Source organism: Chionomys nivalis, chromosome 18 (assembly GCF_950005125.1).
Source record: "Chionomys nivalis chromosome 18, mChiNiv1.1, whole genome shotgun sequence".
In the NCBI taxonomy this organism is placed as follows: Eukaryota; Metazoa; Chordata; class Mammalia; order Rodentia; family Cricetidae; genus Chionomys; species Chionomys nivalis.
The window spans coordinates 5,777,510-5,801,636 of record NC_080103.1 but is presented as its reverse complement, the minus strand read 5'-3'; the positions used below and the strand labels follow the sequence as shown (position 1 = coordinate 5,801,636).

The 24,127-nt window shown below is 44.1% G+C and overlaps 3 protein-coding genes across 30 annotated transcripts in view; 1 reads left to right on the top strand and 2 right to left on the bottom strand.

Annotated features, from left to right (window-relative positions):
* Positions 1-2,431: 2,431 nt before the first annotated feature.
* On the bottom strand, positions 2,432-6,117 carry Cfap141 (cilia and flagella associated protein 141). The gene is made up of 4 exons (XM_057793813.1): positions 6,020-6,117; positions 5,524-5,564; positions 4,172-4,301; positions 2,432-2,745 (listed from the first exon to the last, which is right to left on the bottom strand). The coding sequence occupies exons 1-4, from the start codon at positions 6,062-6,064 to the stop codon at positions 2,644-2,646; spliced, it is 318 nt and encodes a 105-aa protein (XP_057649796.1). The 5' UTR covers positions 6,065-6,117; the 3' UTR covers positions 2,432-2,643.
* A 1,209-nt stretch (positions 6,118-7,326) lies between these two features.
* C18H1orf43 (chromosome 18 C1orf43 homolog) lies at positions 7,327-17,407 on the bottom strand. The gene is made up of 7 exons (XM_057794240.1): positions 17,131-17,407; positions 16,707-16,808; positions 13,271-13,388; positions 13,012-13,065; positions 10,473-10,639; positions 10,331-10,389; positions 7,327-7,775 (listed from the first exon to the last, which is right to left on the bottom strand). The coding sequence occupies exons 1-7, from the start codon at positions 17,194-17,196 to the stop codon at positions 7,580-7,582; spliced, it is 762 nt and encodes a 253-aa protein (XP_057650223.1). The 5' UTR covers positions 17,197-17,407; the 3' UTR covers positions 7,327-7,579.
* A 289-nt stretch (positions 17,408-17,696) lies between these two features.
* The window catches only part of Ubap2l (ubiquitin associated protein 2 like), a 59,003-nt gene continuing 52,572 nt past the window's right edge, over positions 17,697-24,127 (top strand). For 13 of the 28 annotated variants that reach the window (XM_057794093.1, XM_057794096.1, XM_057794091.1 and 10 more), the window contains exons 1-2: positions 21,171-21,263; positions 22,057-22,186. In XM_057794093.1, the coding sequence (XP_057650076.1) occupies positions 22,097-22,186 (90 nt within the window). In that variant the 5' untranslated portion in view covers positions 21,171-21,263; positions 22,057-22,096. Of the gene's footprint in view, positions 17,826-18,143; positions 18,185-21,169; positions 21,264-22,056; positions 22,187-24,127 lie in introns of those variants that run through there. The other 15 variants (XM_057794080.1, XM_057794094.1, XM_057794086.1 and 12 more) reach the window with 4 other exon arrangements.

Genomic DNA, 24,127 nt, shown 5'->3' with positions numbered 1-24,127 from the left:
TGCTTTTAACCTCTGAGCCATCTCTCAGCCCACACTTTATATTTTTGTGTGTGGTTGTGTCATTGTGCTTCTGTGAAGGTCTTTCCCCTCCTTTAACTATGTGGAGTTTAGCTTCGAACTCAGGTCATCAGGCAAGTACCTTTACCCACTGAGCCATCTCACTGAGCTCTGGGTGTGGGTGGTTTTTTTTTTTTTTTTCTTCCTCTATTTAAAATAGATCTAAGTTCTTCTAAGCCACAAGAGCAGGGTGTAACATCAGTTATAGCGGCATCAGGGGCTGGAGGGGCACAATTGAGTGATGTCATGAGAGCACACAGCATCGGCAGGGAGGGCCAGGGAACATGGGTGCTATAGTGGGCCAACCTGCCAATAATAGAGCCAGCCTGGCAGTGACGAGCCCTGAGGTAATAGGCCAAGGTCAGAGATTCATGCAGAGGGGATAGGGCATCCAGCGAGTCCAAATGAACAGAGAAACCAAAGAGGTTGGTTACAGAGAGTAGTGGGAGTGGAAGAGAGAAAGTATCCTGGAGCAGCAAGACAGCATCATGGCTTCCTGTTTACATTACATATTAAGTGTGATTTCTTCTAAGTGACTTATTTAATTCCCACAGCAACCCGATAAGGTAGAGATTGTTTTCATTTTATAAATAGGCAACCAAAACTCAGACTTAAATATTTTATGTGCATAGGCATTTTGTTCTGCATGTCTGTCTGTGTACCATGTGCATGCCTGGTACCTACAGAGGATCCTCTGGAACTAGAGTTATAGACAATTGTGAGATGCCATATGGATGCTAGGACTCCAGTCTGGGTTCTCTGCAAGAGTAGCCATCTCTCCAGCAAACTACCCACCCCAGCCCCCAATATTAAATGTGCACCCGACCAAACACCCAGGAAATGGCAGGACGAAGACTGAGAACCAGACCTGTCCACTGTTCTCTCCTCTAGGCCACAGTGCCTGTGAATAACAGTGGCCTGGGAGACAGGTAAGAAGGAAGGAAGCTGAGAGAGATGTGGATGGTACAGACCGGAGTAACACAGGCCAGGAAGACAGAAGAAATGGAAATTCAGTCTTGTTTGGTGTCAAATCCAAGTGAGGTGTTTGTGGCTTTATCTCCTACAGAACTCACACTGCACCTTGAATTACTGTTCGCAGCCTGTTTTCCCCACCAGCCTGGGAGCGCCATTTCATCTGAAGTGAGTATTTATGGCTGGTTACTAATGACGAGGGCGGGTGAAGAGGGAACTGTGTGTGGGTTAGCTACAGGACACCAAGACAGGGCTATTTTAGGCCAGTCTCTGGGCTTGTGCTCTCCTCCGTATCCGGTTAATCCTGACCACAGCCGGTGGGTCAGTCCTCTCTAGAAGAGGGTCCGATCCTGTGACCCCATACCTGACCCTCTGTACCTGCTGCCTCTCCATGGTCTTCCTGGGTGGGATGTGGAGGGGCTGAAGGTAGCAGTTTCCGGCAGCTAAATAAAAAATGCAGGCTTTGGTAAGAGACCAAGGATGGAGATGGGCTGGAGGAGAGACAATGAGTTCTGCAGTAGGAAGCGATCCTGTGGCACAGATGAGGGGCCAGTGGCTGCTGCTGAAAGGTGAGCGTTTAGGGGAAACTACTAGAAATCACATCAGAGGACATATTCTCCCAGCAGCTGTGAAATGGGGATCCCTGCGGCCTACAGATGCACATGCTGTTACTTGGTAGAATTTATAGTGTCCAGTACCTTGAGAGCAGGCATTTGATACTTCACACCCGCTACAGTGCACACCCAGTGCCTGGAGGGATGGGAGCCTGGAATCTCTGTTTTGTAGAGTAGGAACTCAGGCCTAGAACAAGCTAATAACAAGCTATCCATGTTTTCACAATAACTCAAGCACCACAGTGCCTATCCATTAATAACCATGTTTAATGCTATTTGTCCACGAACTCAGGAAAGACCAGAGAAACCGAGGTCCGAGGCTGGCTTACTTCTTTCGCTGGGACCAAACACCATGGCCAAAGAGCAAGTTGGAGAACAAAGGGTTTGTTCAGCTTACACTTCAGCATCGCTGTTCATCACAAAGGAAGTCAGCACAGGCACTCCAACAGGGCAGGAGCTCATGCAGAGGCCATGGAAGGGTGCTGCTTTCTGGCTTGCTCCCTATGGCTTTCTCATAGAACCCAGGACCACCAGCCTAGGGAAGGCACCACCCACCATGGGCTGGGCCCTTCCCCGTGGATCACTAGTTGAGAAAATGTCTTACAGTTGGATCTCATGGGGGCATTTCCTCACCTGAGGCTCCTTCCTCTCTGATAACTATAGCTTGTGTCAAGTTGACACACAAAACCAGCCAGAAGAGAAACAGTGCTCAGAATCTAGGAAGTAAAATTAAGGCAGCCAAGAACAAACCAAGACTCAGGGCTGATACTAAACCCTGTGGTCTAAATCTAAATCTTTATTTGTTACACCAAATCAGGATTTCTTTAAACCAGACATTGTGCGTTCTCTCCTCTTACAACCTGCATATCCCACCATGACCACAAGGTGTCGCTCTTGTTTTCAGAGGCAACAGTCCCAGGTCCAGACGTGTTTTGGGAAGCTTGTGGTAGAGATTAGAGGCGGGTTGGCAGGCATGACGAAGAGCAGTGTCTGGGCAGCGTCACAGTCTCTCCTCATAAAAAGCTTTGCCCAGCTGACTGAGCTCCTGCTGGTACTGCTGATGCTCCTTTGCAAACAGTTGGTGTAAGGCATCTTGACGGACCTGGCAGGGAAGGCGGTAAAGTGTGGTATTGGGTAGTTAATGCTCCTTCTCAGTCTCCGGTTGCCTTCCCCGTCCCTGGGTTCCCTTGGACCTGGCCTTAGTAGGGACATAAAAAGGAGGTAGAAGAGAGTAAATCAGCGGAGGGAAGCCTATCTAATTTCCCCACCCTTGGGCCAAGACTCATTGTTAACAAATATTTTGCTGAGAATGCACCATGAACTAGGAAATCTGCCAGGTACTCAAGATACTAAGAGGTGACACAGCAATTGGCACCTCAGGTGGAGAAGGGTCTCACCTGGATGAAAAGAACAAAGTAATGCATTGGGAACTGGAAATGTGTCAGCTGCAGCTGGGTGATGAGACATGGCTATAATTTCAGCATAAAGGAAGCTAAGACAGAATGTTTGCAAGTTCCAGGCCATCTTGTGATATAGAGCAAGACTTTGTTTCAAAAATAAACACATATGAGTGAGTACATGTGATAATTGTCTTTCTGGGTCTGGGTTACCTCACTCAATATGATGTTTTCTAGCTCCATCCATTTGCCTGCAAATTTCAAGAGGTCATTATTTTTCTCTGCTGTGTAGTACTCCATTGTGTAAATGTACCACATTTTCCTTATCCATTCTTCAGTCGAGGGGCATTTAGGTTGTTTCCAGGTTCTGGCTATGACAAACAATGCTGCTATGAACATAGTTGAGCACATGTCCTTGTGGCACGATTGAGTATCCTTTGGATATATACCCAAAAGTGGTATTGCTGGGTCTTAAGGAAGGTATATGTGGTTTTTAAACATAAAGCAAAGAAAACCAGCCTACAAATCACAATCCCAGAGAACCTAGATAACAATGAGGACCCCAAGAGAGACATACATGGATCTAATCTACATGGGAAGTAGTAAATATAAGATCTTCGAGTAAATTGGGAGCATGGGCACCTTGGGAGAGGGTTGAAGGGGGAGGGGAGAGGCAGGGAGGGGAGCAGAGAAAAATGTATAGCTCAATAAAATAAAAATAAATTAAAAAATAAGATGCCAAAAAAATTAAACATAAAATAATCCCCTGGCTGGGTGGTGGTGGTGCACTTTAATCCCAGCATGTGGGAGGCAGAGGCAGGTAGATCTCTGAGTTCAGGGAAGCCAACCTGGTCTACATAGCAAGTTCTAGGTCATCTAGGGGTACAAAGTGAGACTCTGTTTCAAACAAAATCCAACCCAACCCAAGGAACCCAAGAAAACAAAACTTCGTTAAACCCCATCTAAACAATGCAAACAATGTGAAAATTTACAAAACTCACTTCCTGAAAAAGAGCTTTGACATTTGATATGTTCTGATGAAAATCTCAGATGTAAACAATATGGTTAAGTCGTGACAGAGCAGGGACACAGCCGGAAGGGGAGACTCCGGGCTGCCCTCCTAGAACTCACCGTCAGCAGCTGCTTGTTGCACAGGGCTAACTCCTGATCCACATCGCCCTGCATCCTTAGCGTAGCATACAGGTTCCTCCGCTGGCTTAATGTCATCTGCCACATACAGTGAGTATGTGAATTCTGCCACCTGTCCCAGGTTTAGGGTGGAGATTAAGCAGGTGAGAGTCAGGAGGAGAGGTAAATCCTTACTAAAACAGTTCCTTTGTGACCAGAACCTCTGCCACTGTCAGAAGACTGCAGTTCTTGAAAGGGTGGCCAGAACTAACACAGAATCTAGGGTGTTAAGTGCACTGTTACTGAAATCACAGCACAGCACGAACAGAGGCAGTGCTGCTGGCTGTTTCAGCACACACAAAAGGCAATGCAAAGCAGTGTCATCGAGGTCATTTAGAACTGGGTCTCAGTTCACTCTTCCTAACCGGTGCCTTTTTTCCCCTTTTCCCTTTGTTTCTCTGTGTAGCTCTGGCTGGCCTTGTACTCAGAGATCTGCCTGCCTCTGCCTCCTGAGTGCTGAGATTAAAAGTGTGTCCCATCGCCCAGCTACCTTTCTTAAAAGACAGTTTCATAAGGCATAGGCTGGTCTCCAACTGACTTGAATACTCCTGTCTGTATCCCCTGAATGCTGGGAAATAAACCTAAGCTCTGTGCATCTAGACAAGCAGTCTACCAGTGAGCTACCTTTGCCAGCTCCCTTCAATAATCTTACTATATAACCCTGTGGAAGTGTGCAGACTAGCCCGGGCTCAAACTCAAGAGACCCACTTGACTCTGCTCTCTCTAGTGTTGAGATTAAAAGCATATGCACCATATTGGGTTTCCCTCTGGGAGTTTTAAAGAGTGCACCAATCATACCTGTAACCTAGGCTGGCCTTAGACTCATGCTCATTCGAGTACTGGGATTATAGGTGTGAGTCCCCATGCCCTGCTTCTGCCAGAATTTAGAAAAAAAGCTTAGGGTTGGTGGTATAGCTGGTGGTGGAGCACCTCCGTGCACAAAGCCCTGGATTCAACACCCAGAATGAAACTCTCAGCAGGTGAAATGTGCAGTCCAGTCTTGTGGGTATCCTGTCACTCGTTCACCAAATACCTGCTACGTAATTAGTACTGAGGCAGGCAGGAACAGACAGTATTGTGCCTTTTCCAGAGCCTGGGAAGCAGGCAGAGAGAAACAGGCCCATCTACTACACACTCCTCTTGGAGCATGGATTGCTCCACAGCAAGGCTGCCCCGTCTGCCCCATTTCTTTCTTTCTTGGAGTGAGTCCCCAAAGGAGAGCTGATCTGGGCGGTGGCTCCGGAGAGGAGAGCCGAAAAGACCAATGGATGGGAGAAGATGGAAACACAGATTACCTGTTGACCATCTTCTTAAGTGCCACGGCTCTTTGCAAATTCTGCAAGAAAAGGAGTTCCGTTGATTTGCCTTGATTACTAGAATCTGACCGTCAGCACCTACTCTGAGTTTTCCTATGGGAAAGTGAGAAAGTTCTTCATTTCTCAGAATAAACTGAGAAAATATAGAGGCCAGAGTGGACGTATGTGAACAGCTATTGTTTGAGACATGGTTCCCTGTCTTTGCCTACTCTCCTGTCCTCTTCCAAGGGCCTCTCTCAGGTAAACTTCGGGTAAACCCACCTGGAAACCACATTAAGGGAAACTCCTCCCACTCCTGACTGCACACCTCTCCGCCCCCCCTCCTAACTGCACACCTCTCCCGCCGCCCCCGACTCCCGACCGCACACCTCTCCCGCCGCCCCCCACTCCCGACCGCACACCTCTCCCGCCGCCCCCCACTCCCGACTGCACACCTCTCCCGCACACTTCCGCTCCCCCCCCCCCCCCCGCACACCTCTTCTATTTTTGTCATCTTTTCCGCAGACATATCTATAGACATGTTTGGTGTTTCTGAGGCTACTGGGAAGGCTCTCCTTTCTGTTTAGTTTGGTCACCAAGGTTTCAGTAGTTATAGCAACATTCAGGCATCCAACAATGACCCTGGTCCTGGAGTGGTTACTTGGTCTGTTGCCCTAGTGACCTAAAGGGAATCCTGGTTCTCCAGCATTCTATTAGGAAACAGATCAGGCTATAAACATGAACTACACAGTCCCTATTTCTGTTAGGATTTCTGCTGCAAAGTCTAGATCCAGACACATCAAATGCTTACTGTTCTAAAGTTCACTCTAAAGAGATGACTCACCGCCGGGAGGGGGTGGTGCATGCCTTTAATTGCAGCACTGGATGTCCATGAGTTCAAGGCCAGCCTGGTCTACAAAGCGCATTGCAGGACAGCCAGTCTCTACAAAGAGAAACCCTCCAGCTGGAGGGTGGTGGCACACACCTTTAATCCCAGCACTCAGGAAGCAGAGGCAGGTGGATCTCTGTGAGTTTGAGGTCAGCCTGGTCTACAAGAGCTAGTTCCAGGACAGGCTCCAAAGCTACAAGGAAACCCTATCTCAAAAAACAAAATAAAAAAAACAAAACAAAACAAAAAACCGGAGAAACCCACCAATAGAATAATAATAAAAAATCACATTTAGTAGTTAATTTTATTAATTTGTGAACTGAGACTAATACACTGACATTAGAAGAAACCACTTCACATCTCACCAACTTGGTTATGCCAAGTGCCAGAATGTTCCATCTGTCATAATAGTATTAGGTGACGGCGGGACAGATCCCTCCACTTTAGGAAAGTCATGTTCATGTCTTAATACACCTTTTTAAATGAAGCACCAAAATTCCAGAGGACATTCTACCCACTTTCTCATTTCCTTTTTCTCATGAGGTCCTGCCTGACTTCCACCAATCAAATCCAAGATGCTCTAAACCCAAATATTTCTATTCAACTGAGTGCAATAGGCTAGACCTCAGTTTACATCTTTGGGACTAAACAACATTGAACAGCGTAGGTGAATTATAGCCAAAAACAAGTGGAGGGGCTGGAGAGGTGGCTCGGAGGTTAAGAGCACTCTGGCTGATCTCCTGGAGGTCCTGAGTCCATTCAATTCCCAGCAACCACATGGTGGCTCACAACCGTCTGTAATGAGATCTGGTGCTGTCTTCTGGCCTGCAGGCATACAAGGAGGCTCAACACTGTGTACACAATAAATAAATAAATCTTAAAAAAAAAACCCAAAAAAACAAACAAACAAAAAAAACAAGTGGAGATTTTTAAGGAAGTTTTGACAGAAACATTAATGACATCTGAATTCAAATCCAGAAAAAGTGCTTTTGGGAGATAATGAGGTCTTAGCCAGTATTTGAAAATGCCTCTAAGAAAGGACTGGGGAATGACCCTTCAGACACAGTTCTGAAAGAACTCTGGCTTCAACAGAAGCTTTGGCTGGCAAAGTCTGGGCCTGCTGAGCCAGAGGACATGAAGGCTGCACAGGTGGCGCCTGCAGCTCCGTCACAGAGTACTCTCCAGCGTGTTGTAGTTGTCTTTAAAGCTCTTCAGTTCGAGGAAGTGCTTAGGACGTTTGCTCTTCTGACTGGAGGGGAGGTATGTGACCTGGATGGTTGTTGGCGACATTTCAGGTGACTGAGTTAGGTCTTTGGCTGCCGATTGGTGTTGTTTCTGAGAGCTCCCAATTCGTGCTTTGACCCTGAAGAACACACAGAAGACATGGACAGAATGAGAGCTAGCAAAAAGGGGCTGGAGAGATGACTCAGTGGTTAAGAGCATATACTGCTCTTCCAGAGCCCAGAGTTCAATTCCTGGCAACCATGTCAGGTGCCTATAACTCTAGCTTTAGGCCAGTGTACACATAATTAAAACTAATAAAACTAATCTTTAAAAACAAGCAAAAAACAGAATACAATACAGAAATTATTCCACCTACAACATGCAGCTATAATGGTCTCTGATATTACCAGTTACTAAACCAGGCATGGAGGCATACACTTGCAATTCCAAGAGGCAGGATTATTATAAGTTCAAGGTCAGTCTGGTCTAATGCTGTTTGTCCGTCTGTTATATCCCTCCCATGACCCACCTCCACTGCCAAACAAACAAAAACCACACCAAAAACCCAAACAACTCATTACTAAAATCATTTGATGATTTAGGTATGACAGGAAAAACAAATTTCAAGTCCTTATTTCCATTATAATCTTTTCTTTTTTGATGTGTGTGGAGGAAGAGGGGACAGAAAAGGTCTTAACTATTATACAGGCTAGGCTGGCCTTACAGGAAAGTAGGCCATCACACCCAGCTTCAACAACAAAATATCAAATGAAACACACAGGAAACGTTTCCCATACAGGGTTTCTCTATGTGACCCTGGCTGTTTTGAAACTCATTCCGCAGACCAAGCTGGTCTTAAATTCACAGGTCCGCTTGCCTCTGCCTCCTGAGTGCTGGGGTTAAATATGTGCTCCACCACGATGGCTGGAGAAACAGGTGGACTATTTTAAACTGTAAGCTTTGATACTGTTAAGTACAATCACAGTGTTGTACTGCCAACCTTCAAAATGTTTTGCATTTCACATAACTAATGTTTATGTTGATTAAATAATGCTTATTTTCTCAGGTCCTAGCAACTACCATTCTACATCCCGAGTCTTGTAGTATGGAAGAGCAGGCTGCATCCCGCTGCCCGGCTAGCTTAACCCCCAAAATAGCCACAAAGAAATTATATTAATTTAATTACTGCCTGGCCCATTATATCTAACCAGTTCTTGGCCAACTCTCACATCTTGACTAACCATTTCTATTAAATCTGTATGTCACCACGAGGTCGGGGCTTACCGGGAAAGATTCAGTATGTCTGACCTGGCGGCTGGCTCCATGGCGGCAATCTCTGACCCTGCTTTCTTCCTCCCAGAATTCAGTTCTGTCTACCCCACCTACCTATGTTCTGACCTATCAGGCCAAGCAGTTTCTTTATTAAGCAACACAGATAGAAAAACCTCCTACACCAGAGTCTGACTACTTAGACCATGTAAGTGAAATCAGCATTTATCTTTCAAGTGATTTCTTTTCTTCCTTCCTTCCCTCCCTCCCTCCTTCCTTTCTTTCTTTCTCTTTTCTTTTTTGGAGACAAAGTTTCTCTGTGTAGCTTTGGCTATCCCAAAGCTTTACTCTGTAGATCAGACTAGTTCAAACTAACAGATCTGCCTGTCTCTGCCTCCTGAGTGTTGGGATTACAGCATATACCAACTCACCCAACTCAAGTGAAATTTTATCAGGTTTCCTTCCTAGCTTCTTTCAAGATTTTTTATTTGTGTGTATGTGTTTACAAGTGTATGTGCACCACACATGTACAGGAGCCCAAAGACATTAGAAGCTGGCATTGTATCCCCTGGATTGGCCACTGTGAGCCACCCGATGTGAGTGATAGAAAACAAGCCAGGCACTCCAGAAGAGAAGTTCTCTTTATCGCTAAACATCTCTCCAGCTCCTAAAGGTTTATTTTAAATTTTGCTTTATGTGTGTATGTCTGTGTGAATGTAGGCTACCTGTGTGTAGGCCAGAATAGGTGTTGGATCATCTGGAGCTTAAGTTACAGGGAGTTATGACTATCTAACATGGATGCTGGAAACTAAACTCTGCGCCTCCAGAAGAGTAGCAAGCACTCTTATAAATGCTGAGCCATCTCTCCAGACTCCTTGCCTAAACCAAATGTTCTTTTCTAGGCTTTTTTTTTCTTTTTTAAGATTTATTTATTATGTATACAGTATTCTCAGTATTCTGTCTGCATGTAGAAAGGTGCTGGAAATCTTCATTCCTTTGCTAGCTATACCATTTTTTTTAAGACTTATTTTTATGTAGTGTGTATGGATGTCTGTGCTCTACAGAAATGCCAGGTTCCTATGGAGGCCAGAAGAGAGCTTCAGCTCCCACTGGAACAGGAGCTGCAAATGGTTGTGAGGTCTCATGTGGATGCTGGGACTGAACCCTGGTCATCTGCAGGAGCAGCTGCTGTTCTTAACCTGAGTCATCTCTCCATACCTTTTGTTTTTGAGAATGAATTTCCTCTATGTAGCCCTGGGTGTCAAGAAATTAGCTATGCAGACCAGGTTTCTATCAAACCTATAGAGATTTGCTAAGTGCAGGTGTTAAAGGCCTGCACCACCATGATCAGATCATTTTGACATTTTAGTGGGTTATACAAAAAAACAAAACACAAAACATGACATGCCCCATCGTACTACTCACACAGTGGCTAGCTCACTCAAGGCCTCCTGATACCGCAAATACTCACTCTGGCCAAAGACCTTAGGAAAGAGAAAGGAAAAATCAGTCTCTGCCTGGAGCATTCCATCCTTTAGTTCTCAGAAGGGAAAACTGTCCAACTTACCCCTGTCCCGTAACGGGCGGTCTCATATCCATCCAGGAGGGTATCAATAAGGGCCTTGCGGACACCCTTGAAAGGAGTGCTAGTGTTTCGCAGATCGAGCAAGTAGGAGCGGAAATTCTTACCCATTAAAGAACAGGGGTGCCGGCCTTCAGCATGAAATGGGATCTCTGAGAAGACAACAGCATTAGGATACCTCTTCTTCCTGTCTTTTTTTTTCTAGTTAATTTTCCAAACTTAGAAATAACTTTTATTAAGTCTGGTGTGAAGGCAGAGTCAGACAGATCTGAGTTCAAAGCCTGCTTGGTTCAAGTTCCAGAACACTCAGAGCTATAGAGAAACCCTGTCCCAAAAAACAAAAAATAGCTGGGTGGTGGAGGCACATGTCTTTAATCCCAGCACTTGGGAGGCAGAGGCAGGTGCATCTCTGAGTCCGAGGCCAGCCTTGCCTACAGAGTGAGTTCCAAGCCGGGCGGTGGTGGCGCATGCCTTTAATCCCAGCACTCGGGAGGCAGAGGCAAGTGGATCTCTGTGAGTTCGAGATCAGCCTGGTCTACAAGAGCTAGTTCCAGGACAGGCTCCAAAACCACAGAGAAACCCTGTCTTGAAAAACAAAAAAAAAAACCAGAGTGAGTTCCAAGACAGACTCCAAGTGACATAGTGAAACCCTGTCTTGAAAGAAAAAAAAGACAACAAAAACAAAAAACCCCAACTAACTGAACTAAAAACCAAAAAAAACCCCCAAAATTCCCAAAACCACCCCACAAAGTTGAAAAACAAAAACATTTTCAATTTACCATCATGAAACCTTAAAAAAAAAAAAAAAAAAAAGATTTACTTATTTATTTTGTATAAAGTGTTCTATCTGCATGTATGCCTGCAGGCCAGAAGAGGGCACCAGATCTCAGTACAGATGGTTGAGAGCCACCATGTGGTTGCTGGGAATCCAACTCAGGACCTCTGGAAGAGTCGCCAGTGCTCTTAACCTCTGAGCCATCTCTCCAGCCCTATCATGAAACCTATCTTGCAAAGTTAATATACACTAATAAAAAGACAACGTCTAATGACATGAATGAGTTGAAAAAGTTTCTAATAGCATTAAGATCTGAGGAACACAGCTATGTTCAAGTGGTCATTTGGTAGTGGCTACATAATTCTAAGCTCTATGCATTAACATTCTTTTATACTGTTCTACTTGGCCATCTGGCTTTAAGATATAAGATATAAACTTCAAGATAAGAACATGCAAGTAGTCACATAATGTGAAAAAACCCTTTAACTATCTCTTGTGAACTTAGTGAAAAAGCAGATTCTTTCGTGAGAAAACAATTATCATCACTCAATTCATGAAACTCGAGATCTCAGTAAAAAAAACTTAAAAGCATAAATGCTAGGTGTAGTATATTGGCACATACTGATAACCCCAGCATTTGGGAGGCTAAGGCAGGTGGATGCTGAGTTCAAGGCCAATCTGAGCTACAACCTGTCTCAAACAAACACAAATAAACTTCAAACCCACAACCATACGCCGGGGATTAGAGAGATGATAGCTCAGCACCTAACAACCTGACTATGACTGTAGTAGACCTGGGTTTAGAGGTTTACAACCACCCGTAATTCTAGTTTCACGACATCTGATACCCTCTTTGGTCCCCCTGCGCGCACACAGTACATATAAACTCATGCAGGCACATAATACACAGCATAAAAATAGTAATTAACGGCAGAGTGTGGTGTGTATGCCTTTGTCCAGTTCTGGGGAGACAGAGGTAGGGGGGAGTTCTGTGAGTTGGAGGCCTGCCAGGGCTAATATTGAGATCCTCTCTTAAAAATCCAAACAAACCAACAGTTCCCCCAAACAAACAAAAACTAAAATGAAAGAAAGAAACTATAAACTGATCCGGGGATGTAGTTCAATTGTTTGCTTAGCGTACCAGAAGCTCTGGCTTTGGTACTTAGCACCAAATAAACTGGGTGTGGTAGCAAAATGCCCACAATCTAGCACTGGGAAGTAGAAGCAGGAGGCTCAGAAGTTCAAGGTGGAAACACAGTAAGTTTGCAACTATCTCCAACTTTAAAAAAATTAACCAAAAACCCAAACCAAAATAAGTCAGACTCTTGGGAGAAGAAATAATTTACCACTGGGTGGTGGTGGCACGCCCCTTTCATGCCAGCATCTGGGAGACAGAGGTAGGTGAATCTCTGAGTTTGAGGCCAGCGTGGTCTACAGAATGAATTCCAGGTCAGCCAGGACCACTAAGAGAAACCCTGTCTTGAAAATTCAATAATTAACCATCCAAGGTGATTTATCTCTTTTAAAACACCGTCTCTCTTCGTGGCTATCCCTGGATGTCCTGGAACTCTGCTGTAGACCAGGCTAGTCTTTAACTCACAAAGCTCTGCTTGTCTCTGTCTCCTGAGTTATGATGAGATTAGAGGTGTGCACCACCACTCCTGTATATATGTGCACATCTTAACAAGGTGGCTCATTACTCTGTTCCGTAGGTTTAGATTCTAGAGTATGTCTTATCAGCTAACTTACCTGAGGCACGGATGGCATCTAGAGCTTTCATCCTGTACAGATAGTTGTAGCAACCTGTTGGAAAAAAAAAAAAAAAACAACAAAAAAAAACCAGTCTCAGCTATTACTCTCAAAACACCCCAGTTTATAGTAAATTAGCGAACTGTCTCCTTGTATCTGGCACATATTTGATAACTGAGGTGCTGAGGGTTCTAACAGTAGAGGGTCTAAAGCTGTGGATATCTCTGTGCTGAAAACCCACCAGGAGCTTGTCACATACTTTGATTCCCCTGGGATTCTAGCTGCAGTAGTCTCGTATCATCATCTGCAAGGAGCTGGGGTTCATACTTGATGTCCTGAACCCTGGACAGTCGAATATCGATCTCCTCTTTTAAGTCCTGTGCATTCAGAAGAAACAAGACAGCATCATTATCTTGTATTCTGCTCCCTAACAATCTGTAACAGATCCAGAGCATGTAAACTAAGATGAAACAAAGAAATCTAAGAATAGCTTTGGGATCCCCTGTCATACAGCTCCAAGCAAATCTCAATCTCTGATTTTTCAGATATGGTCTATGTAGCTTGGTTGCCCTGAAGCCCATTATGTAGACCAGGTTGACCTCAAATTCACAAAGAATCATCTGCCTCTGGAATTCTGGGATTAAAGAAACATGCCACCTCACCTGGCTCGTCTCTTTTGAAGACTAGTGTGTCTGTGTATGTGTGTGAGTTGTACATGCACCTGAATGGTTATGCACGCATCGTGTCCTCTATCACTCTTCCCAGCCCAAGGGCTTGGGTTTTCTCACGGAGGCGCTAAGTCAGCAAGCCCCAGCAATCCTTTAAGTCTTTGCCACCTTCAGAGCTGGGGTTACAAGGGTACAGGGACCCCTGGTTTCTAACATATGTGTTGGGCCAAAACTCCAGCAAGAGGTCTTAACCAGTGAGCACCTCATCGGCTTCTAAGCCAGACCTTTTTTAACTTGTCAGAATTTCTTTAGGCTGAACACCAACGTGATTTCTGATTTTAAGTCAGACTAAGAAGAATCTTGTTGTAAAGAACTTTATCCCACATGGTGTGTCAGAAAAACTTTGAGAGTTAAAGTGGGAGGGCTGCTCCAAGTTCAAGGTCAGCGTGGCCTAGGTCCAGTTCCAATCCGGGCTACAGCATAAGACCTTGTCAAGAAAAAGGAAAAAAGGTACTAAAAATTATTTTAACGTGGCAGTCCCACACATTTAGAAGTAACCACCATTATCAGTTTTGAACCCATCTAACCTTAGGGGAGGCCAGAGTCCAAAGAAATTTGTTCTATTGTAGGACAGAATCTTAGGCCAAGGATTAGACAGCTATATGTACATTCTGGTTTTGTTTTTTGAGACAGGGTTTCTCTGTAGCTTTGGAGCCTGTCCTGGAACTAGCTCTTGTAGACCAGGTTGGCCTCGAACTCAGAGATCTGCCTGCCTCTGCCCCCGAGTGCTGGGATTAAAGGTGTGTGCCACTACCACCCGGCATATATGTACATTCTTATTACATCATGCCCAACCATTTCCCCAAGAGATTTTTATTAATCTATGCTTTCAATACCAGTAGATAAAAACTTAGATTTTCTTTTTTCTTTTTTTTGGTTTTTTGAGACAGGGTTTCTCTGTGGTTTTGGAGCCTGTCCTGGAACTAGATTTTCTTTTTTATTCTCTCTCTATATATGTACCTATACATACATGGATAAATTAAAAGAATTTTGACATTACATAGTCTAGAGGTTACTAAATAGCTAAGTTTTAACTGGCCATCATGTGCTAGAAACCAACCCCTGTGCTCTTTCATATGGCCAAGTGGAAAGAGTCTTGTTGACATTGCAGTCCACTGCATCTTTCTTCAGACTTTCCACTGTGCCAGAATAAGCACATGGGAAATAGTATTGTTAAGGAATGAACACACTCTAGGATTAAAGAAATCATGTGTTAGCATTAGTTCTACTATTACCTATTTTTTTTACTAAATAAAAATTTATTCACTACCTTCTATTTATAGAACCTAGTGTGACTGAGATACACCTCCAATGTGTCAGAAACCTTAAGATTTATATCAACAAAGAAAGCACGTTTTAACCAACATAAAGGGCAAGCTGTTATAAGAAATTCAAAGTACCATAAGAATACAAAGAAGCTTGCATTAAAATATGTAATGTGTTGGTTGTGGTGTTTCAGGCCCTTAAACTCAGCACTTTGGGAGGTAGAGGTAGGTGGATCTCTTCCAAGTTCAAGGCTGGTCTGGTCAATATAAAGCAAGTTCCAGGATAGCCAGGGCTGTTACACAGAGAAACCCCGGCTCAGAAAAACAAAAACAAAATAAAAATATGCAAAATGCATTCTTCTTTTGAGTAAATAACTTTTTTTTTTTTTTTTTTTTTTTTTTTTTTTTTTTGAGACAGGGTTTCTCTGTGGCTTTGGAGCCTGTCCTGGAACTAGCTCTGTAGACCAGGCTGGTCTCGAACTCACAGAGATCCGCCTGCCTCTGCCTCCCAAGTGCTGGGATTAAAGGCGTGCGCCACCATCGCCCGGCTTTGAGTAAATAACTTTTTTTTTTTTTTTTTTTGTTTGTTTTTTGAGACAGGGTTTCTCTGTGGTTTTGGAGCCTGTCCTGGAACTAGCTCTTGTAGACCAGGCTGGTCTCGAACTCACAGAGATCCGCCTGCCTCTGCCTCCCAAGTGCTGGGATTAAAGGCGTGAGCCACCACCGCCCGGCTGAGTAAATAACTTTTAAACTGAGATCTAACCTAAGGAGTTGGGTAGTGCCATGCATGCTGTAATTCCAGCACTCAGGACTTCAAGGCAACTTTGACTACATAGTGAGTTCTGGAGGTCTCAAAATAACCACAAAGGAGTCTCAAAATAACCACAAAGGAGTGAATGGGCAGCCAAGTGAAGACATTTCAGGTCAGTGACAGTGTGTGCAAAGTTATGAGATTCAGGAAGTAGAGCTTGATGCTGGTAATGGAGAGAGTCAGAGAAGGAAGCTGGTAAAGTCAGCTGTCTCGACTACAAAGTGAAAGACTGAAAAGTACGAGGATGCCAACGGGGTACCAGGGATTCTGGTTTAGAGCTGGGGATGTTAGCTCAGTTGGGAGAGGGCACTTGTCAATCATGCGCCAGATCCTGGGTTCAACCTCCAGCACCACCTAAACCGGGAGTGGTGGTGGCCACCTATATAATATCTGCACTTGGTGACTGGAAGCGGGAGGATCAGGAGCTCAACGCCACGTTTACTTAGATAACCAGCTCTAGACCAATATACAGGAGATCCACCAACCACCAAGAAAAAGACTTCAGAGGAGATGCGGGGTTATTAATGTTTGCCCTCTTCCTTTTCCTAGTGTCAGGGATCAAACCCAGAGACTTATGTGTTCTAGGCAAGCACAATGGGCATCTTTCAGATTCTGCAAAGGCAACAACGATTCTACAGCAGCAGTGAACTGTAACCATTTCCAACATCACGCTAAAAGAAAGCAACACAAAACACTTGGTAACTTGAGATACATTTTACAGTTGAATTGACTTAGCTCTTTGACATGTGCAGCAGCAGTGAGCAAGGGAGCCAATCCCGCAGTTAGTTTTGGGAAAATGAACTGGACATAAAAATATATGAATTAAGTCATCTCTTAAAGTCAGAGCAAGTCTCCTTGTGACTAAATAGCAAAAGAATCAGGTTTACCTACCTTGGGAGCATTGTGTCCCACAGGGACATGAGGTCCCCTTCTAGATTTCATTGCGAAGCGCATGATTTGTCTCTTCACAAAAATAAACAGCAGTACAAAAACCTGAACCAAAAGATTAGAATCATCTTTAATAACAACAATAATTAAGTAAAAAAACATTCTAAAATGCCTGGGCTCAGGCTCTCAGAGCAGAATGCAAAGCCAGGTCGCTGAGGATAGGGTGGGTGTAAGGCAAATAACAAGGAGGCGTGACATCTGGCCCTAGAATTTAAGAGGGTTTTTCAGTCAGGGGCGTGCAGTCTAAGGACACCAGGCAAAAGCCTAGATACCGAGCAAGTGGCTGAGGAATGGAACCAAGGAACAGCTCACGAGGGTCTCGGCTGGGACAGACGCCACAGCAGGAATGGAATGGGGATCTCCTCACCAGGCTCCCGTATGCCATCACAAGCACAACATTCACTCCGGACAGCCAGTTACTGCTAGACGCCATCGTCTCTCTCCGCGAAGACCTGCTAGGATATTCCCGCCGCACTTGCGCGTTAGCCCAGCCTCAGCCTCAGTCAGGGCGCCTATGATCCTTGGAGCTCCCGGCCATTTCCATTTGGTTTTGGGGACAAATCAAACTAGAAACGGCCAGAAAACATGGTGGATGGGGGGCGCTAGTTAAGCACAACGCCTGTCCGCTCCACCCCCGTCACGTGACCCCCGTCCGCAAGGAAACCTGGGAGTGCCGGGTGGAGAGACGCGGAATTACGCCAGTAAGAGGAAGCCGAGGCCGTCCGGGAGTCACGTGATGCAGGAGGAGCCGTACGGGGCGGGGGCGGGCCGGGCGCGCGGAACTCCGGAGCTGTGTTTCGTGGCGTGGCGGCGCGCGCACGCTGACGTGCACGGTCCTTTCGCGTCACGTGCTGAGGGACGCAGGAAGGCAAGTGGGAGGGGGAAGGCGCGAGAGCGAGCGCGAGAGGGAAAAGGAGGGAGGGGGTGGGGAGGAGGGAATCTTCGATCACGTGACAGGGGCGGCGCGGCCCGGGGTGTCAGTGTGGAGGAGACTGAGGTAAAGTTGGGAGCGCAGCGGCGTTGGCGGCGGCGGCGGCGGCAGCGGCAACGCGGCGGGGCCGGGTATTGTCCGCGGCCCCTTTAAATCCGCGATCCCCTTCTCCCCTCCCTCCCTCGGCCCTGTCCCCTCCGTACCCCCTCCCGCGGTAGGCCCCCCCACGCCGTGTGTCTCCCCGCTGTACACCCTTCTAGTTTTGCGAACCCGGGCGTCCAGCCTCCCCCCCACCCCCTGTGTTGGCCGCCGGAGGTTTTGTTTATAGTTGGGTTCGCGGCCTACTGGGCCGCGCCAGAGCCGGGGCCTCGATTTGGGAGCGTGGCCGGGGCGGGGCTTGGGGCAGCCGGAGGGGGGGGGCATGCGGCTAGAACCTGAAGGGGGAGAGCGAGAAAGAGCGCGGGCGAGCGAGGCCCGGGCCCAGCCTGAGGTAGGGTTCTCTACTAGGGCCAGTGTCTGCGGAGAAAACCTCCTTCGTTCCCAGTCCTCTGTGGGCCTCTGATCCGGATCCGGCCTGGTCTGGGGGCGCGGAGGGGGGGCGATGGGGTGGAGCTGCCCTAAACTCCCCCATGTGGCCCTCAGTTTGGAGTGCGGAGGATTAATTTGTTCCGGGTGGGAGGTAGAGAGGCGAATGGCCCCATGGGCTCTTGATGTGGCGCGGAGGGGGGTGAGGCTCCCATCCTCCGCGCGTGGGCTTCTGTCCTGTTCGTTTCCAGCCTCTTTGTCAGCTCCTCTTCCTCCCCTGCCTTCTTTCTTACCGACCCTCATCATGGAATATATGTTTAGCGGCTGTCTTTAGCTCCCTGTTGTCTTTAGTGTAGTTTTGGGTACCCCAGCCATTATATTATTTGGGAAGCTGGGCATAGAGGCCCCCATGGGTTGTATTCCGCCCGAGGGACGTCACTAAATCACTGGGCATTTGTTCATCCTTCTCATAATGGGAATGGAATTCCAGATTTCTTGAGACCCTTCACCTGCTGGACAGCCCCTAAATTGCTGTGCAAAGTGATGTCACAAACAAGAGACTGCTTTTCCACGATTCTTAAAATTTAGCCACCTCTGGTGTTGTGGAAAGACACCACAGTAAAAGGCGATTTTGTTGTTAACGTTTTTGTTTTTTTGCCTTTGACTCGCTGTGATTATTAATTGGAGAAATCCCTTTTTGTCTCTACCTCCCATATTCTGCGTTGGGGATATCTGATGTGATTGCTGGGAGGGGATGTGGGTCAGTTTGACAACCAGCATTACTAGAGATTAAAACATTTTGGATGTGTATCTGTTGATGAAACTGTGTTGTGGTCCTACACCGTTGTTTTTAATTATTAGATTATCCCAATGATTGTTTCTGTTGTGAATGGGAGACACCGCTGTCCTGTAAAATAGTGACTAAGGGCCAAATGTACTGCTCCCCGCCCCCAAGTGTTTCTAACTCCGGAAGCCTCCTTATTAGAGTGAAGGTGGTTGGGGAATGGGACACAAGTCTTTGCAACTAAGCATCTAGGGATTAGTTGCTCTGTTAGAGGTGGTAAACCTAACCCATCCCAGTCCAACTTCAGAATGTCTGAACTGTTTCTCAAATTAGATTGTAAGCTCCCTGAGAGCAGCAACTAAGTCACAATGCTTTTGTATTTCTTGAAGTATTGGACACATAGTAGATACTCAATAAATACTTATTGTTTATTTTTTTCAGTAAAATTTCTCTGGCTATTTTTTCAAGTAGCTGGCTTTCAAAATATAGTCAAGGGCACTTCTTTGTTGAACCCTGTACTTGTTCCTGTAGTGTTCTCTTGGTTTCCAATACTTCTTTCTCATCCTATTTCCCTTAAGTCCTTTCTTTTTTTTCTTTTTTTTTTTTTTTTTTTGAGTTAAACATGGTCACTCACTCCCACTGTATAACTCTGGGTGTTTGTCTTTGTTTGCTATTAAAAAGCCATTAATTCTGTGCCCTTAAGTGGTCTGCCCAGATGATTTACTTTTGACCTGTTGCTCATTGTTACTAATAAGGAGGTAAAATATTCTTATATTCTTAGTTTCACATTTCGGTGTATTACCAAAGAGGGAAATGAAAATTAAAAGCAAGAATGATAAGGATTTTTTTTCCTGCTTAGTTACATATTTTTTAGTATGACTTTGTAATATATTTGCATCTAGCTTGTAATGTGCAGTGGTTTATACAGCTAGTCTTACAGCTTGTATTTATGGTGTAATTCTCAAAAATTGATATACATGGAGTAGAAATCATTCAACATTTTTAAGCTACAGGAGTAGGTTGGCATTATCTTACAGCCAATTTTAAAATATAAAATTTAAAAAGCCTTATGTTGATGATAAGGAATGTAGTAGAAGTCTTTGTTCTTGATCACATGAAAAACAAAGATCTGTGCAATCTGTTGACACTACTCGGTGAAGGATTTATCCTCAGGAAAGTCCTCTTTCTCTGTGTTATCCAGGAAATAGGTGAGGTTATGTTTCTAATAGCTAGTCTTTGCATGTTTCTTTAGAACTTTCATGACTTCAAAATCTTGTGTCATCTAGGCAACCTGAAATTACCCTAAGTAGTGTTTTCACTAGTGAAAAAATGTAGAGCAGGCTAATTTGTCTCCTTTGGAAAGGAATAAAACCATGAAAAGTAACCTGATTTTGAGCTCTCTATCATGGTGATGAATGTTTTCTTTGTTTACTCAAAGCAGCCGCTGAGATTATATTATAAAACTATATGAATAAAGGGAACTTGAATTTAGTAGAACACTTAACTTGATAGAAACGACAGAAACTTATGTCTAGTTTTGGGAAGGTTCTTGTGTTCTATGTTTCTTTAAAGAGTGAGATGATTCTGCAAATAGTAACTCAAAAGTCATTTCCTAGAAGCCCTTTCTAATAAAACTTGGTGATAGGTGCATTTGATTGGGGGCAGATTTGGGATTCTCTTTGTATTAAGGTGAGTGGTGGAGAGTAATTGCCATTCTGTTTACTTGAAAGTGTATGGGAGACCAACTGAAGCAGCTGCAAAGGCATGTGTTGGAATTATCTAGAAAATGGATTCTGGGTAGTCAGTAGGACTAACAGATGCCCTAGTAGAGTCATGAAGAGCTGAAACTGGAAAGAAAAGGCTAGTTATGAATTTGACTTTTCCCAAGTAGTAGAAGTCACACATAACAGTTGTAGGGCAGGTAAGGCTATGGCTTTTAATGTATGCTGGGTATATTGTTTTTCTCTTAGCTCCCTGTTAACAGTTATAAACCAAGGTCCTTAACTGAGTCATGCCCACAGCTCTTAAAATATTTTAAATTGTAATTACTTTGACTTATAGACTAACCTAGAAGGCTTCCCCTTCTTTTCTTCCTCCCTCCCTTTTCCTCATTCCTTCCCTAGCCCCATTTCTCCCTTCCTCCCACCCTTCCTTCTTTCATGTCTGTCTTGTCTTTTGTGACAGGATCTTACTGTGTTGCCCAGGCTGGCCTCAAATTTGCAATCCTCTCTGGTGAGCTTTCCAAGTGCTGGGATTACAGGTATGTACTGTGCCCAACTCCTGGAAGGCATTTATTTTCTAGGGTTCGTTAATTATCTTTTTTTTTTTTTTGTCAAAGACACTTCAGTAACTTTCATATGTATGGAAAGCTTTTTAATATTGATGATGTTTTTGCTAATTTGCAAGATAACAGTAACCAAATTATGTTCTTAATATCTTTTTAAAAATAGTGACACAGGCCAGCACTTGGTAGGCAGAGACAGGAGGATTGCCTTGAGTTTGAGGCCAGCCAAGGCTACATAGTGAGACTGTCTTCGAACAAACATTACACATGCTTTATATACATTTTTGGATTCAGGATTTGTTGATCTAATCTTAGACCTTATGTATGCAAAACATATGTTTTATCACTGAGGCACACACAAAAAAAATGGATTAACAGCCATATTTAAACAGCAACATAAAATGTCTCAGTGGTACTCACCTGTAGTTACAGCACTTGGAGTGTAGAGGAAAGATTAGGTTTTCAAGGTCAGCATTGCTACATTGTGTTTGAGACCAGATCAAACTAAAACCGAAAATGTATCTCAAGAAGGGGAATCTTGAGTTGAGAATGTAGCTGAGTGGTAGAGAGCTTGCCTAGCATATAAAAAGGCCTGATTCTGATTTCTCAGCACCAATAGAACTGAAATTCAGAGTGGGTTAAAAAAAAAAGTGAATTTCCTTGGTTTGTTCCTTTGAGAAAAATAAAGTGATTGGTGGTAAGGTTCTCATAAAACAGAATTAAAAACATTTTACCTACATTTAACCATCTCTTTTTTCTTCTTCTTCAGTATTCTTCCTTGTAAATACTGTTATTTGTATATACTGTAAATGATGACGTCGGTGGGCACTAACCGAGCCCGGGGAAACTGGGAACAACCTCAAAACCAAAACCAGACACAGCACAAGCAGCGGCCACAGGTAATGAACCAAGGATGTGACTCCCTGAATACTAGCTAGCTGTTGTGGTTCCCATGAAATGTAGCATCATTCTGTACTTTGGACTGGTTATTTAGATCCCTTAATCTATTTATCTATTCCTTGGCTCTTTTTGTTTCAGGCCTGTGACATACTATGATATAGCACATTTACTTTTTCGTTGCTTAATATTGTGTGGCTTAGGGCTTCATTTTGAGTACTGTGTTAGGTATGTCTAATAGTGTTTTTCATTTGGATCTGAGCTAATTAAGTAGTACATTACTTATTACTTATTTTTTGGTCCTATGTTGTGATTTCCAAATGTATCTATCATGATATCATGATTTTTTTTTTGTGTGTGTGGTTTTCTTTCTTTTTTTTCTTTTTTTTTTCTTTCTTTTTTTTTTTTTTTTTTTTTTGGTTTTTTGAGACAGGGTTTCTCTGTGTAACAGCTCTAGCTGTCCTGGAACTAGTTCTTGTAGCCCAGGCTGGCATTGAACTCACAGAGATCCGCCTGCCTCTGCCTCCCGAGTGCTGGGATTAAAGGCGTGCGCCACCACTGCCCAGCCAATACTTTTTACCTCAAAGATTTTGACTTATGCTCTTATTTTCTTCTAAGGTCTTGAGACCCTACCTGAGTTTTCCTTTTCCATGAGAAGCTAGGACTTTCACTATAACCTTCTAAATTAACAAACGAGACACCATAGAGCAGTGGAGTTTTTTGTTTTGTTTTTTTTTCTTTCTTTCTTTCTTTTTTTTTTTTTTGTAATTTTATTTCATTTGCATTGGTATTTTGCCTGCATGTATGCCTGTGTGAGAGTGTCAGATCTTGGAATTAGAGGTAGTTGTGAGCTGCCATGTTGTGGGGAACTAACCATAAAAATATTTTCATTGCTATTTCATAACTAATTTTGCTGCTGTTATGAATTGTAATGTAAATATCTGATATGCAAGATATCTGGTATTCAACCACTGTGAAAGGGTCATTCCACACCCAAAGGGGCAGGACCCACAGGTTGAGAACCACTGCCATAGACCATAGTAAGTCTTAAAAAAATAAATTAACCTTGGGTATTAAGTTTGATTTAGATGTGCTATAAATCACAAAATCCATAATTAGTGTTATGTGTGTTGGTACCAATGTGAGTTAATTACTTAAATTGAGCTATTTTCCAAATATATTGAATACATGAGACTAAATTGAAGGTTTCCCCATATGTTCCTTGACTTTCTTTTTCCCCTGTCCCTTTTCTGTTTCCTGGCTTTCTTCCAGTCTTGCTATGTAGCCTTCACTGTCTTGAGACTCAACTATGTATTCCAGGGACCTCAAACTTGGAATCTCTTGTGTCTCAGCTTAGACATGTGCCGTCATCACGATCTGCTCCCTCTTTTCTCTAAATAAATAAATAAACTCCTTTTATTTTATTTTTTTCTCCTTTTTTTCTTTTTCAGAGACTGGGTTTCTCTGTGTTGCCCTGTATGGCCTTGAACTGACGGAGGCGGGCAGATCTCTGAGTTTGAGGCCCTCCTAGTCTACAAGAGTTTCAGGACTGCTGGGACTGTTACACAGAGAAGCCCTACTTCAAAAAACAACAACAACAAAAAAAACTGGGTGGTTGTGGTACACACTTTTAATCCCAGCACTTGGGAGGCGAGGCAGGTGGATCTCAATGAGTTTGAGGCTAGCCTGGTCTACCAAGCGAATTCCAGGACAGCTAGGGCTGTTACACAGAGAAACCCTGTCTTGAAAAACCAAAAAATAAAAAATTAAATTAGAGTAGAAGAGAGAAACCCAAATACTTGAATGTGAATTAATGTCCAGGTATTTCAAAGTGGTAATGTAATTTCAAGATGAAATTCCCTCAAACTATGAAACATTGTTAAAGTTCATTGCCTTTCGAGTTATAAAATAGCACTTCACTCTGTATTTGCCATTCTTTTTAA

What these genes read in the sequence shown, in the direction of transcription:
- Cfap141 (XM_057793813.1), bottom strand. Translation starts at nt 6,064, where the DNA reads ATGTCTATAGATATGTCTGCGGAAAAGATGACAAAAATAGAAGAG. An exon ending in CTTAAGAAGATGGTCAACAG is followed by an intron (nt 4,302 to 5,523) that starts GTAATCTGTGTT and finishes AACCTGGGACAG; the next exon opens with GTGGCAGAATTCACATACTC. An exon ending in GCAACAAGCAGCTGCTGACG is followed by an intron (nt 2,746 to 4,171) that starts GTGAGTTCTAGG and finishes CTTCCCTGCCAG; the next exon opens with GTCCGTCAAGATGCCTTACA.
- C18H1orf43 (XM_057794240.1), bottom strand. Translation starts at nt 17,196, where the DNA reads ATGGCGTCTAGCAGTAACTGGCTGTCCGGAGTGAATGTTGTGCTTGTG. An exon ending in AGAATCCCAGGGGAATCAAA is followed by an intron (nt 13,066 to 13,270) that starts GTATGTGACAAG and finishes TTTTTCCAACAG; the next exon opens with GTTGCTACAACTATCTGTAC. An exon ending in CCGCCCGTTACGGGACAGGG is followed by an intron (nt 10,390 to 10,472) that starts GTAAGTTGGACA and finishes CTCTTTCCTAAG; the next exon opens with GTCTTTGGCCAGAGTGAGTA.